The 16,345-nt window shown below is 42.9% G+C and overlaps 1 protein-coding gene across 3 annotated transcripts in view; it reads left to right on the forward strand.

Annotated features, from left to right (window-relative positions):
- Window positions 1–16,345, forward strand: part of MARCHF6 (membrane associated ring-CH-type finger 6) — a 590,605-nt gene that overhangs the window by 378,827 nt on the left and 195,433 nt on the right. For all 3 annotated transcript variants that reach the window (XM_033929823.1, XM_033929822.1, XM_033929821.1), the window contains 2 exons: window positions 8,125–8,244; window positions 15,816–15,916. In XM_033929823.1, the coding sequence (XP_033785714.1) occupies window positions 8,125–8,244; window positions 15,816–15,916 (221 nt within the window). The remainder of the gene's footprint in view (window positions 1–8,124; window positions 8,245–15,815; window positions 15,917–16,345) is intronic.

The raw sequence follows: 16,345 nt of genomic DNA on the forward strand, positions 1-16,345 counted from the left end.
ACAACTTCCTCACCTCTCTGGGCTTCCCCCTCCTGAGTCTTCTCCAACCCATAAAAAGGGGCACACTCTAGACATCATCAGTTTCCTTGACCTTACTGATTACAAAACTTTAGCCGAAGGTGTTCATTGAGAACATGTCCCTTGGTTCGATCACATTTTAGGAACCTTCTGTCTCCCCAATTCCATATCTCACCTTGGGGTTCAACCCCATGCCACAAAATCTATTACCTTCTGCAAAAAAATTGCGAGTGAACATTTCTGGACCCAATTTCTTAACCAGTTTTCCTTCTGTCCTAAGCCTGTTGCCCCAGAAACCAACTGGCACAACTAGGTAAACCTCTCTGAGACTACCGACTGCTCTCTTGCTCCTTTAACTTCTAAAACTGTCTCCTACTCCTGTAAGGCCTCCTGGTATCTTCTGTACCACAGAGAACTGAAGCAGAAATGCCAAGTATTGGAGTGGAAATGGAAAAAATCTAAATCCCCTGTGGATAGACCGTCTTGGAGGGACAGTATTAAGTTCTATAATACAGTACTAAAAAAAGGAAGGAAGAATTTCTACGGTGATAAAATCACCAGATCCAATAACCAGAGCAGTACATTGTTTAAAGTTTGGTGCTCCATAACCTCTAAAAATGACTCCTCTATACTCCCCTCCTCTCCAGCAGCGGACGACCTAGCAAAAGTTTTCAATGTAAAGGTTGCTACTATAAGAAGCTCTTTTCCATCAGCAGTCACTTACAATTCTTTGGTGCCCAGCGACACTAACCCTATCCCAGTAGACAGATCCTGGACTGTATCCGAAGCCCAGGTTTCTAAATTGTGCCACAAATTAAGATCCTGCAAATGTGCCCTGGACCTGTTTCCTTCTTACCTATATGAGAAAATTTCCGCGCAGGCTATTTCATTTCTCACCAGACTTATAAACTCTGCCTTACTATTAGGCCTATTTTCTATAGAAATGGAACCCATTGCCCTGACCCCATTACTGAAAAAAGCTGATCTAGAACCCATCCTCACCATCTAGCTATCGTCCTATAGAGAATATTCCTCTCCTGACCAAAATGCTAGAACCTATCATATCTACTCAGCTCTCATCTTATTTAGAGAGATTCTCCATTCTCTTACCTTGCCAATATGGCTTCAGACCCAATTTCAGCACTGAATCCCTACTGGCCTCATTAATTTCAAAGGTTCAACAACTACACTCTTGTAATAAGTTTGCAGTACTATTACAATTCGATCTGCGGCCTTTGATGTTGTGCATCATGATATTCTAATTTACTAACTTTCTGAGATAGGCATTGATTCCACAGTCTTAGACTGGTTCTCAAAATTCTTACGATCCTGCTCTTACACTGTTAACATGAATGGCACCATGACTTCTCCTTGGAAACCGTTATGTGGAGTCCCGCAGGGATCACCTCTGTCCCCTATTCTTTTCAACATCTATATGTCTACTTTGAAACTCTTCCATCTATCTCCCTTTGAAACATTATATACATATGTAGATGACATCCTTGTCCTTTTTGAGATAGATTTGAAACTTACTAACCTCACTGAGAATATAATAACATGCATAATGAAACTCCAATCCTGGGCCCTCACTATACAAATGAAGCTGAATGAGTCCAAAACAAAACTACTTTGGCTCGGCCCAAAATTAGATCAGCTACCAGTGCTCATTTCATTACCTTCTGGTTCTACACTGCAGATTGAATTCTCAAGCAAAGTTTTGGGCTTCATTATTGACTCTACACTTTCATTTAATGACCATTTCAACTCTCTGGTAAAAAAAAATGTTTTGTTAGTCTTCACATGTTGAGAAAAGTGAGATCCTGCTTCCACCAAGAATATTTTGCTGTCCTTGTACAATCAATCATTCTTTCCAGACTGTACTGTTGTAACTCCATCTATCTAAGTATAACCAAGAAAAGTCTTCAAAGACTTCAGCGGAACCAGTGTCTAGGTTGATCTTCACAAAAGTAAATTTGATCATGTTTCCCCACTTCTGTCAAAACTTCACTGGCATCCAATAATTTCTAGGGTTCACTTTAAATATGCCTGTCTAACATTCAAGATCCTGCATGATGTTCTTCCCCTCCCTAATTCCATTATCTTGGAATTCTTCGAGACCTGACACTACCAGATCCATCTTTCCCCTCGTTAAAATGCGTCATCTATGCGGGAAAATTAGGGTAATCTCTTTTCTTCAAAATCACTGATCTTTGGAATAACCTTCCTGCCCTGCTGCCGGAACCTGGGCTCCTTCCAATTATTCCAAAAGCATCTGAAAACTTGGCTATTCTCAAAAATGTAAATCTTGCTACGCTCTTTATAATCACTAATTCTTATTATGTTTTTCCTTCCTTATATTAAAGCTCCTGTAAACCGTGCCGAGCTCTATCTTTATGGAGAGGATGCGGTATATAAACTTAAGGTTTAATTTAGTTTACCCTTGGTGTTCTGGTCTTCAGCTTCCTTCCTAGCATCCGGAACTGGTCCTTCAGTGTTTCCCTGCTGTAGTTCCTGTTGCTCACATTGTTTGTCCCCACGTGGATCACCACTGCTGTATCTCCCCTTTCTGTGCTGTCGATGATCCTGTCAATGAGGCTCACTATATCTTCTACCTTAGCTCCTGGTAGGCAGGTCACCAACTGATCCTTTCTTCCTCCCACTATGTGGCTTTCGACTTGTCTGATAATGGAGTCCCCTATGACGATTGCTGTCCTCTGTCTTCTCTTGTCTCTCTAGCCGCAGGTCTGTGTCCCCAGTGTGTGTCCATCTCTCCAGCCGTAAGTCTGTGTCCTCTGTGCACTTCCATCTTCCTTCATCCTGGTGTTGGCTTGCACCGGACTCGTTTTCCTGTGGATTCCCTCCGCTGTTTCCAGGTCTTTCTGTTACCTATTCCCGCCTTGTGGTTGTCCTCCAGGTGGTCCTCACTCACTGTAGGTGTATCTCGGCTGTTCCACTCTTGCTGGTGATTTTTCATGTCCTGCCTGTATGCCTCCTCGATGAACTTCTCTAGCTCCCTGACTTCTTCCTCAATGGTTTCCTCTGTCATGAAGTTTTCTGCCTCTCTGTCCTCCTCCTCCACTGCTCGAAGTGCTTCTAGTTCCAGTATTCTGCCCTCCAGGAGTCTGACTTGCTTCTTCAGGCCCTCCAGTTCCTCGCATCAAGTGCATACATAAGACCACCTCCCAGAGGGGAGGTAGTCATACATATTGCAAACGATGCAGAAAACTGGGTAGCTCAACATCCTGCTTCTGTCTTCTGCTTCCATTGCTGTTCGCTTGCCGGTCTGCTGTCTGAAGTGGCTTCTCTCTGTTTCCCTATATGCCTTCTCACACTTTGTCTGAAGTGGCTTCTCCTTCTGTAGGAATGTTTGTAGCATCCTTGGTGTTACTGTGAAGTCCTCTCCTGATTTTAAACCTGCTACCCTTGTTGCTTGTGTGTGTCCTCTGTGTCTTCTGTGATTGCCCTCTGCTACTACTGTGTTTGTTTATCTACTGCTTGTCCTGTTGCCCTTGTGGTACTTGCCTGTGTAGGTGTCCTTACCTAGTGTTTCTTCTTTGCAGTGACTTGTCCCTTCTTAAGGCCCTTCACAAAGGCGCTGTCGCTTAGGTGAGCGCCTTTAATGCTCGCCTTTGCGTGCTGAACGGCTGAGTTCCATTGGCCCCTCCCCTTTTAAGGAAGAGCTCTGGTGGATGACGTCGGGGTGGCCAGAGCTACCTCTCACCGCTGCCCCTTGCTCTCTCCTGCCTTCTCTTGTTCCTTCTTCCCTTCTCCTGTTCTCTTCTCTGCTTCTGCTTTTCTCTCCTCCTTTCCTGCCTCCTGCTCACCTGCCCAAGCCTGTCAAAGGCTTTGCTAAAATCTAAATACACCATATCTAGCGCACTCCCTCTATCCAATTCTCTGGTCACTTAGTCAAAGAAATTGATCAGATTTGTCTGACAAGACCTACTTCTAGTGAATCCATTTCTCTGCGCTCCCATTCGGGCTGGTCGCAATGCACCTACACAAAGCAGAGATCGAGATACGTCCATACATGGATGACTGGCTGATCAGTGCTCTGTCCAAACACGAGGGAGAGACAGAAGTGGCAGAAGTTGTCCAGCTGCGGTAGGACCTTGTTTGGGTTATCAACTTCAGGAGAGTCACTTAGAGGCCACACTATCCCTAGAATGCTTGGGAATTTGCTTCAACATGGCCATGTTTTTTGTTTTTTTTTGCTGGAGACACACAAACTGAAACAGATGCCAGATTTCAGAGATTTGGGTGATGCCAGCTTCCACGGCTTGGCATTACCTTTAGGTGCTGGGGGTCGATGGTGGTGACCATAGCTCATCTATGCCCTCTCCATGAAGCACTGTTATCCTGCTGGTTTTCACAGGCAAATTCTCTGCAGAAGCTGCTGCCATGGATGGCAGAAACGCATCAAAGTTTGTGTTGGTGGCTCCAGCTGGAGTCACTGGAAAAAGGTTTGCCACTCCACATATTCTCTGAAGTGATCCTGACAACAGATGCCAGCCTTAATGGCTGGGGAAGGGGGGTCATGCAAGGGTCACCCAGTTCAGGGCTGATGGTCACCCACACAGAAGACATGACCAATCAACTGCTTGGAGCTGCGAGCCATTTGTCTGGCCATAGAGAGGTTGGAGAACTCCCTGGAAGACAAAGCAGTGAAGGTTTTCTCGAACAGTACCACAACGGCCCTCCTGTCCACTTACTATTTCTTTTCTCTCCTCCTTTCTTCTTCATTCTGTGCCCAATATCCATCTTTCACATCCAGCTTCCATTTTTCTGCCTCATTCTTAAATCTAGCTATTTTCCAGGTCTTCCTTTTCCCTCCATCCATGGGCAGCATCTCCTCCATTCTCTGCCATTTATGTGACTTCCCCTCTTCCTTTCTCCTACCCTCTGTTCCTGTCCACCATCTTTCTTCTTTCTTTCTTCTATTCCCATTTCCAACATCTGTCTCTCTCTTCCCCTGCATCATCCCTTTTTCTCTTCCCTTGCATCATCCAGCATTGTTCTTTAACTCCTCACCATCCAGCATCACATCTCTGTCTCTCCCTGCATGATCCAGCATTGCCCTGGTTCTCTGTCCCACCTCCTAATCATCTAGCTTGACTCTGTCTCTCCTCTCCCTATCGCCAATACCACAAAAACAAAACCATCCCTCATTGCCCCAGCTCTCTCCCCAACCCCCAACCATCTAATCCTTGTCCCACCTTATGCACTTTGTTGCCTCATCTGTCCCCACCTCATATTCTGCATTGCCCTAGCTCCCCCCTTTGTGGTTTGCACTGTTCCATTTCTCTGCACCCTCCATTTGCCCATCTTTTCCTCTTCCCAGAGTCAACAAACAGGAAGGCACGAAGACTGCTCCATTGAAACAGCAGCACACATATTGGGAGTGGACAATGTACATGTCAGCTTTATCAGCTGGCAGACCCTAGATCCAGGGGAATGGTCTCAGAGGGCTTTTGACAACCTTGTGCGATGATGGGGGCATCCAATATTTGATTTGATGACATCGGCAGTCTGCAAAAAAAGCTTGATTCTTGAGCTGAAGATTTGAGTATGAATGCTCTAGACAACAGTACCCAGAGATAGGGCTGTTATACATTTTCCCCCTGTGGCCATAGTAGGCTGGGTCATTCACATAAGAGCAAACCATCCAGCATTGATAATCCTAGTTGCTCCATCCATATCGGTTGTGGTACACGGATCTGGTTCACCTTTAGAAGGATAAGTGTCTCAAACTACCACTGCATCTGACTTTGCTCTCACAGGGTCTGGTTGCCCTGAAGGATCTGGGATGCTTTAGCCTTCCGGCATGGCTTTTTAGGGTGTAGTCTTAGTGCAGAAGAGCCTTTCAGAGGTGGTTATTTCTACCCTCCTCAGACCTATGAAATCAGTGACTCTTGTGACCTACTCTAAGACTTAAAGAGATGTTTCAGTGCGGGTGTGCTAGGAGAATGTGGAGCCGGTGGTCCTAGCGTTTCTCTAGGATAGTCATGAAAGAGGTTTGCCCATTTGCTCCATCAGAATACTAGTGGCAAGACTTTTGTATTTTAGGACTTGATTAGAAAAATATCCAGTTGTCGCCAGATTTTTGAAAGGCGTTTTGTGGCTGCATCCTCTGCAATAGCCGTTCTTAACTTGGTTTTGTAGGCCCCGAGTAAGGCTCTGTATGAGCTCTTGCAAAATGTGTCTCTGATGGATTTTACCATTAAGATGGTTTTTTTAGTAGCTATTGTTCCTGCAAGAAGGGTTGCAGAGCTACAAGTTCTGTCGTGCAGTGAGCCTTTCATCAGGTTTAAATAGGCAAGAGTTTCCATTTGCATGATATCTTCCTTCTGCCAAAGTTGTCTCAGATGTCCATGTAAATCAGGAAGTCTGACTGCTTATGTTCTTTCCCATGGGTTTGCATAACAAAAAAAAAGAAGTCAAAAGTTTTGGTGTTGCTGGATGTTAGGAGATTTCTTCTCCATTAGCTAGAGGTGATGAATGATTTTTGCTTCTCAGATCTTTTAGTGCCTACGAGCCCCAGCCACCTGAAAATGACAGCCTCTAAGGCTTCTAGTTCCAGGTGGATTTGTGCAGCGATTGCATTGAGAACACACTCTATGAGGGGTGTTGCTTCTTCATGAGCAGAGTTTTGGTCATTGTCGCCCGAGGAAATATGTAGGGCAGCTACATGGTCCACCCTTCATACTTTCTTGAACTTCTATAGAGTGGAGGTGGCAGCATGAAAGGACTCTACTGTTGGGTTCTCGATGCCCACAGCAAGCTCATCTGCCCCGTCCTAGACTCAGATTGCTTTGGTTCGTCCCACTGGTTCAAGACTCGGAACCCTTTTGTGCTAGAAGGGAAGATTAGGTTCTTACTTTGATAATCTTCTTTCTAATAAAAAGGCATATGACTCTTGAAGGCCCACCGTGTCAGACATGTATATATTTCCAGATGTTGGTGTCTGTTGGCAGTACTGATTGATCTCTGTTCCAATGACAAAAGTGAGAGGCTTGTGAGCTAAATAAATGTTAGTGCTGATTGCACTCAGGTAGGTGTCTTGTTCATTTCCACCTTGTTCTCAGTTATAATTATATTGGCATTGATTTATGGCCTTTGACTTGTTGCATATCAGAACAGAATTGACTGGTCAGGGAGTACTTTATTTCCCACCTCCTCATCTCTCCTCATAGGAATTGTCAACAGCTTTGATACGAACTTAGCAGAACTTAGCAGATGGGGCACAGCCCAGAGTTGCAGGAGGTGGAGCTGAGAGAAAATAGTGGATGATACTTTCTACAAACTCACAAGTAAAGGAGAATATGCTGGTTTAAGACTCGTATACCTTTCTACTAGAAAGAAGATTATTTACCTGTAACAACTTCTGAAAATAGCATATTACATCAATTTCATCAATGGCAGTTTACTCCCAGAGATCTCAGATTGGTAAGGAAGAGCTCTATTCACACCTAGGAACACTTTTTTTTATTTATTTATTGCCTTGCCTTCCTTTCCTCTCCCCTCCAGGATAAAATGGGTTCTGCAATATGAAAAGTCACAATATCTGACATTTTATCTTAAAAAGAACATGTTCAATATTCAACTACTGAAAATAATCCAAAAGTGATAAGTTGCCTCATTTGGCACAATGTGTTTACTACTTTTGCTGCCATATTTAAAGCTATCTCATTACTCCAGCCTGTAATACAGTCCATCCATTCTTCACTTGCAGGAAAGGAAGAAGCTGATGAACAGTTTTTCATATGCCCTTCATAAGAATGCAGCCACCTTCAGTTCTATTGTTAGGAAGAAATTAGCATAACAAACTCTTAATCTCACTTATAGTGGATACACCTCTTTCAGAACTAAGGCCCTGATTCACATGGCGTTTAAGTCGCGCAGAACATCTGTCCCATTATTTAAAAAAAAAAAAAAAAAGCAGAAGCCCTGATAGCAGTGACTAATAAACAATTAACTGAATATGTGCAATTCACAAAAAAGAAACTTGTTTATTTCGTTGTAGTTGGTGTGAAGAAAATGCATGCAAACTTCTAATTTATTGTGCTGCCACTGAAGTTGTCTGTTTTTCAACTTGTATTATTATAGGTTCTGAGGCCTGGTGTCCTGTGGTTTCTGAGAAATTTGAATGATCCTGATTTTAATCCAGTGCAAGAAATGATTCATCTGCCCATTTATAGGCATCTCAGGAGATTTATTTTATCCGTGGTATGTAATCTTTTCTGGATTTTATTTTTCCATCATGTTGGTCCCATTCATCTCTTCTGCTTTCCTGTGTCTTCTGATAAGTCCCTTTCCAGTGGTTGCTGTCCATATGTCTTTTCATAAATCAAGGTCCCCCTATTTCTTTCATTCCCTCATCACTCCTGTCTTTGATATACTGATCTTTTCTTTTTAGCTGCTCCTACCCTTTTTTTTTTTTTTACTTTTCTGCCTCTCCATCCACTCAGATTTCACCCTTGTTCTTCTTTTTACTTTTAAGCTGCTTACCAACTTTCTATTTCCTATTCTTATGCTCTAGCTTTCCCATTTCCTATCTCATGCCTTCCCCAGCCTCCTATTCCTTTATATCTTTCATCTGTACTTCTTTATTTACTATCCTCCTCCTCATTCATTTCCTTGCTATCCTCAAAGTCTTTCATATATAGGCATGCTACAGATGGAGCACAAGTAGCACCCATCGCGACACCTTTCTTTTGGAGGTACAGATTGGACCCATCGGTAAAAAAGTTCTTAGTCAGAGCCAACTGCAATAATGATAGAATAAATTCAATAGGACATTGATGAGGGCCCATCTGAGAATTTAATGCTTGGGCAACCACTTCTAAACATTTAGCTTGTGGGAGTGAGGTGTATAACGAGACAATATCTAGAGTCACCATAATGCAAGATCAATCTAAATTCTCTATTGTCTGGAGCCAAATAAGAAACTGGCTAGTATCTTTAATGTATGATGCACTAGTTTCCACTAGAGGTTTGAGGTAAAAATCAACATAAATAGAAAGTGGTTCCAGAATTGAGTTTCTTGAAGAGATGATGGGACGACCCGGAGGATTGTTCAATTTCTTATGGATTTTAGGTAACAAATAAATCCATGGAGTAGTATAGTGTTCTCTATTTAAAAACTGAAATTTATTCTTTGTCAAAAATCCTTCATCAAAACCAACCTGGGACAAGGACAAAATCTGTGATTTTATTTGAATTGTGGGATCATGATCCAAGAGACAATAAGTGGTGGTGTCAGATAATTGTAAAGCAAGTTCAGATTTATAATCTTTATCGTTCCAGATAACAGTAGCGCCACCCTTGTCAGCTCTACTGATGATAATAGAAGGATCCTGCTGCAAGTCCAAAAGGGCTTGACGCTCTTATTTAGACAAATTAAAAGTCACAACTTTCTTATATCTAAGTTTCGCAGCATCCTGTAACACCAGTTGTTTAAATGTAGAGATAAGGGGGTCAAGTTTGCCAGGCGGGACCCAGGCCGATTTTCTTTTGACAATAGATCTATCGTTTTGAGATTCATAATTATTAAAAAATTTCTTTAATGATAGCGTTCTCACAAATCTCTCAATATCCACCTGAAATTGGAAATGATCATAGGGGTAGTTGAAACAAAAGACAGTCCTTTAGAGAGTACAGTAAGTTCAACCTGATTTAGTGTCCGATTTGAAATATTAATAATTGTAGAGCACTGAGGCAATTCAACTTCATTCAGTAATTGTTGTTGCGGGAGTTCCGACGACCCTGGCCTCTTCTTCTGGGGCGCCCATGACTTTTGCCCCTTTGTTGATTTGGAAGTCCTGAATCTAAAAAATGTTTCCCAGATTCATCACTACGGGAAGAACTGGAAAGACCAGAGGCACCAGTATCGGTGGAAATGTCACGGGGTTTCTGTTCAGATATAAACATCCATCTGTAAACCTTTTTATTAACAATCGTTAGCATCCCTGGTTGCTTTCTTCTGTTTTTGCCTTCGGATGGACTCACGGTATTTGTTCACCGTCTCATGTACTTCTGCCATTTTCAAATCGAAGACATCTGCTTTAATTTGTGTTTTTTTTACTATGTACCAGTTCTTCTAACAGACATTTTTGATGTAAAAGTTCCTTTTTACTCCGCTCGATAATCAGTAACATAAGATATAGAGAGCATCTGTTCAAGATCTTATTCTATATATCGATGAATGTTTCATCAGTTTTAAAGATTTGGGGAGCTGTAGTCATCCTAAGACCCCTCGGGATCCGCTCATGCTTGCAATAATCAATCAAAGCAGCACCATTAAGCTCAAGCCTAGTGATATATTTCAAATTAGATAGTATTGCAATAAAATTGTGTTGTGTATCAAACTCGGACTGGCCATTAGTTATCAAATGACCACCAAAAGCAGCTGTATCTTGCAATAACTCATTAGTCGTTTGGGAAGTGAATCCAAAGACAGTCCGCCAAGACCCGTTGGCCATAATATCCAAAACACCTTTCAAATAATGTATATAAAGTACAAAAATACCAAAAATAGAAAATACCTTGTTTAAGAGTGGAATCAGATAATATTCAATCCACAGAGATAACCAATCTCAAGTGTCTGCAGTCAGACCTCAGAGCAAATCATGAGGAAAAACCTCAATGCAGACTATCATTGATCGTTTTTATCTCAATTTTTTTGTCACAGTTTTGTCAAGTGCTATATATTTATATTTATAGTTGAAATGAAGTAGTACTAAGCTTGACAGAAGATCTCCGTTTCGCCCCCAAAAAATGTATTACATCGGGCTTCTTCACGAAGTTAATCACTGTAAGCATAGAATACAATCATTAAGTGACCTCAAAGTCATAAAGCACTTATTACATTCTAACATTATAATATTCTTAATATTTTTAGAAAAAGCTCATGTCCCGCTTTTAACCTCATTAAACAAACCATGGCAGTTCAAAACGGACTGCCCTGGAAACCCTAATTGAAAGATACACACACAATTTCACTTAGTAGGTCCCGTCATAAAGTAATGGGGAATTAATTTAATTAAGATAAGTTGTTAATCACTTAAGTTTAAATTTATCTTTGATCGTAAAGCTATTTATAGTTAAAGTTAAAAACTTAGAGTCTTAAAATATTAAAGTATTTAGATATTTTAGGGAATTTTACTGGGGGACTATTCGCATTTTATAGTCCTCAAACATTTAAAATTTAAAATTAAATTTAAATCTAAATTCTTCCTACCTATTAAACTCTGCAAAGGTACCTCTAATCTACACCCATACCTCTGGTTTACAACGGTCCCAAGAGCAAACCGCTCAATGATTCCTACAAGGAACCACACAGGTCCAACATCTTTCCTTCCTGCCTTTCTGTTCCCTCCCCCTAAGTCTGACATCTCTCCTCACTCCCCCCTTCCAGCCCTGTCTACCTCTCCTCTGCCTTTTGTTGTCCATCTCTCCTCTCCTCTCCCTGAGTCGGCCATCTCTTCCTCTTCTTTCTGCCCCCTCCCTTGAATCTTTCCATATTTTGTCCCTCCACCTTCTGTCTTTCTCTCCCTGACCCTCTTCCATCCCCTCTGCCCTCCAGGTCCATTTCTTCCTCTCCTGCTTCATCTTCCTCCAAGTCCATCTGTCCCTGTCCCTGTTCTACTCCACTCTGCCACCTCCCCCTGTCCTCCTTCTAATCCCTTTACCCTCCCCCCCAGTCCACCTTTCCCTTTCAAATCTTGACTTCTCTCCCTCCCTCCTTCCCTTACCTCATCTCTGAATCTCACATCTCTCCCTTCATCCCTCACTTAAGTCTAACATCTCTCTCTTTTCACACTCCCTCCCCCAAGCCCAAAAACTCTCCCTTTCTGTCTTCTACCCCTCCCCTGAATCCAACATGTCTCAGGAGGGACATTATTTCTAGGTGGCATCTTGCGGTTGGCAGTGCTCTCTGCCACGTCCCTTCCCTGGCAACAACTACTTTCATCCCCCCCAGCATGCGCATCTACCTTAAAATTGTTGTAAAAGTTGCTGGGCAGCGGCAACGACTCAGTGTTGCCCTGCCGCTGGCCCTGGTGTCTTCTATCTATTGCAGCCCACCCTATCTGACAACTCCATGTTTCCACTGGGGTAGGCTGCAGCAGAGAGAAGGTACCGGAAGCTGGCGGCAGGGCAGCACTGTGAGTCAGTGCCTCTGCCCAACAACTTTTACAACAAATTTAAGGTAGATTCATGCAAAGGGTAAAGGAGTAGATGCTGGAGAAGGGACAGAGAGCTGACCAGCAGGGATTGCCATCTGAGACCACCATCTCAATTGGCCTCATTCTAGGGCCAGCCCTGACCGTGGGGCCCCCCTGGAGCTGTGGGGCCCAGGGCAGCTGTCCTGCTTGCCCTCCCCTAATGCTGGCTCTGGTGAGTGGGGGAGAGACAATGATGCTGTTAATTGCATTAATGTAATTACCCCCTCTTTTACAAATGCGTAGCGCGGGTTTTAGCGCTGATAGCAGCAGTAACTGCTAAAACGTTCATAGGAATTGTATGAGCATCGGCGCAGTTACTAAACTAAACTAAACCTTAAGTTTATATACCGCATCATCTCCACGGAAGTAGAGCTCGGCACGGTTTACAAGAACTTAAAAATGAGAAAGGGTAGGAAAAGGTTTACATAAGTTTATAAATCGAGTGGAAAAGTAAGGGAAAATAAATTACATGTTAGAGAAGAGCCAGGTTTTTAGTTGCTTGTGGAATAAATGGAGGGAGCTCAGGTTCCGCAGTGGGATAGTAAGGTCATTCCAGAGACCTGTGATTTTGAAAAGAAGTGATTTTCCTAGTTTACTATCGCTGCCAACGCTAACATCCGCACTATGCGCTCGTAAAAGAGGAGGTTAATGTGTTAAAAATTAACACATTAAATGTACAGCTCTAGAAAATGTGCATCAAGATATAGGCCTTCTCACTAACAATCTAATTTATAGACACTTGATATGTCATGTTTTTCAAACTACAGTGGTACCTTGGTTTACGAGCATAATTCGTTCCAGAAGCATGCTCTTAAACCAAAACACTCATATCAAAGCAACTTTTCCTATAAGAATTAGTGTAAACTTGAACAATTTGTTCCACATCCCCAAAATCTTAGTTACCATTAGGGACGCCTCCACCGCTGCCTCTGCCACAGACCCATCCACACGGCTCCTCCAGTTCTCCTCCTCTGCTGCTGTTCGCTGCCTCTCACTGCGAGTGGTGCTGGCTAAGCAAATGCCGCCACCGCCGCCACAGAGCCCGACTGGACACTGTTGGCTCTGCTGCTCCCGGACGCTGCACCCCCCCCCCCCCCCCGGATGCCACTACCCCCTCTGCTGGGACTCTGAAGTGCTGGCTCACTCCTGCCAGACGGACCCCGACTCCCATGCTCCACCCGAGGCCACCGGCGCTTCTATCGCCTCTTCCCCTCCCCTCCCCGACTGGCCCTGTCCTTACCCCTGCACCGCCGGTGATAAAAGTGCCTGCCGCCGGTCTGCTGCTGAGCCTTGAGCATCTGCGCATGCTCAGGCCTTCTGATCTCACCCTCTCTGAGATTCTCATGAGAATCTCGGAGAGGGTGAGATCCAGAAGGTCTGAGCATGCGCAGATGCTCAAGGCTCAGCAGCAGACCGGCTGGCGGCAGGCACTTTTATCACCGGCGGTGCAGGGGTAAGGACAGGGCCAGTCGGGTTGGGGGGGGGGGGGAGAGGCAATAGAAGCACCGGTGGCCTCGTGGGGAGCAATACTGTTGGTTCCTGCGGTCGGGTCGGGGCTCGCAAATCGAGTCAATGCTCGGTTTACGAGTCAAAAGTTTGCTGAGTGTTTTGCTCGTCTTTGCTCGTAAACCGAGGTTTGACTGTACATTTTTTCAGTGTGATTTGCTCATTGTTTTAGATATTACATTGTAGCAAAAGGACTTGTGACTCTTTTTTTTCTTTAATAGAATTACAAGTTCTAGGGCAGTGTTCTTCAATCACCGGTCCATGGACCAGTGCTGGTTCACAGAAATTTCCTGCAGGTCCACAGGGCCAGCACAGGGCCAGAACAGTGTTCTTCAACTGCCGGTCCACGGTGCGATTGATGCGGCGTTATCTTCAAGCCAGCTCCCTCTTCCTAACTAATTCAGTGCACAAAGCCAAGGGCAGTGGCTCCTAAGGGCATCCTGTGCCTGAACTGGAAGCCTTCTCTCTGACGTTGCAGATTTATATCTGATATTTCCAGATTGCCGATTATTTTGTTCCATGTTGGATTCTTTGGTGGATTGCTTGCCTTGTTGCTTTCTCCATATTACTATGTACTACTATAATTTTAGTGACATGTTAACAGTTAGCACTGTTAGCAGCTAACAGCGACACATAACGCTGTCAGTCACTAGGGGACCTTGATTTAAGAAAGGAGTGTGGAAGTTTAATTGATCAGTTAAAGGGGTGCTAAAGCAAACAAACAAACAAACAAAAAAACCAAACACCTCTGTTTTTGGGTATATAAGATACAATTTTAAAAGCATAAGCCAAACCCCTCAGAAGTATCATTCATAGTTACTGGGGGAGGAAGGGTCTATGTTTTGTAGAAAATACGGGGTTTAGTTTTAAATAGGGCAATATTTTAGACCTACTTATAAATGTAAAAAAATCAACAGTTGCAATCTGCTGTTAGAGGTTACTTTCCGCCATTCATAAATTTAAGAAAGATCTGAAAACAACTTTTTTTATGGAGGCTTTTAACTGAATGAACTGTGATGATATTATGAGAATTATTCATGTTTGTTTTTGTCTATTTGTATGTTTTATGATGACTGTATTTTGTAAACCGCTTAAGTTTAAGCAGGTTAGAAATTTTTTAAGTAAAATGATTTGCCAGTGCTAAACTCAAAACAATTTAACCCCTTCCAGGACAAAGTACAACAGCATAACTATGCATTATTGGTTTAGGCCCACCCAAAACAAGTCAGCAGTGGCCATCCTTCTCCCCTCTCTTCCACATCTGGATCTAGCATTTGCCCCTCTCGGTGGCCCATGGTCCAGCAACTTCCCTCTCTCTCTAAACCTCCCTCAGTATACCTCATCACCCTTGCAGGAGGGTGCAGCGACCCGCATCCACTGCTTGCAGCAATCCTGCAGGCTTCCCTTTACCACATCCTGCTAGAAAGAAAACAGAAGTGATATCAGCGAGGGCAGGATATGGCAGAGGCACAAGTAGTGGATGCACATTGCTGCTGCCACCAAGGAGCTGAGATGCACTGGAAGGGGTAATTGCTGGGCCGTGGGCAGGAGAAAGTGGCAGCAAATGCCAGATCCATGGGCAAAAGGAGAAGAGGCAAGATGTAGGATAAAGTGTTTGGTGGCAATAGTAGTTTGGGAAGACCCACCCAAAATAACAGAAGCTACTGACACTATGAAGAAATTTATTCCCTTTTGGAGGTGCTCAAGCACCCCAGAGCTGGCACTTATGGATTATAATACTGTTATTGCATAGTTACTGTACAGTCCACACTTTGCTGAATTAGGCTGCATGTGTGGAAAAATATTTGTAAGCAATCTCTTTGGTGTCATAGTACTTAATTTGCTGTCTTGCCTTTTGGTCCTAAATTTAGCTCATCAGATCCTTCATTTTATAGGACTTGCTTTTCAGGTAAAACAAGAAATCATTTTCAAAAGTTTCACATTAAATATAAAATGTGATAATTATTTGAACCTTGCAAGCTTTGTTTCGTTGATATTTTAATATATAACATAGAAGAAAGCATTACCCATTTAAAATTGTAGCATCATTTTATTTTATCTTTGCAGATTGTCTTTGGATCAATTGTCCTTCTCATGCTTTGGCTTCCTATTCGTATTATTAAGCTGTTGCTGCCTGCTTTCTTACCATATAATGTGATGCTGTACAGGTAATTATTTTACATCCATATTGCCAGAGATATCTCTCAGCTCTTTCCTGTGTGGATCTCATCAGAAAGTCATCTTGTGCAACATCAAATATTTTGTGCCAATGCTTTCATGCTATCTGTTTGCTAAATGTTATAGTATAGACTGTCTAAAGAATTTTTAGTGCTATACTGATTTGGATTTTAAATTTGACTGCTCTTTACAAATTCTAGCCCAAGGCAAGCTTACATATAGGTATAGTAAGTGCACCCAAGCTCAGGAGGACTTACAAATCTGTATTAGCTAATTTAATTTTTGATGATTGTACATGCTTTCATTTTCCTGACACACTGTTCCTTTTCAGTCACAGACATATGCCACATACGAATCAAAATGAGCAGGAGAAGCCATGAATTGTCTTTTGATATAGTCTGAGTTCACACTACTTAAGA

The sequence above is a fragment of the Geotrypetes seraphini genome, chromosome 2 (assembly GCF_902459505.1).
Source record: "Geotrypetes seraphini chromosome 2, aGeoSer1.1, whole genome shotgun sequence".
In the NCBI taxonomy this organism is placed as follows: Eukaryota; Metazoa; Chordata; class Amphibia; order Gymnophiona; family Dermophiidae; genus Geotrypetes; species Geotrypetes seraphini.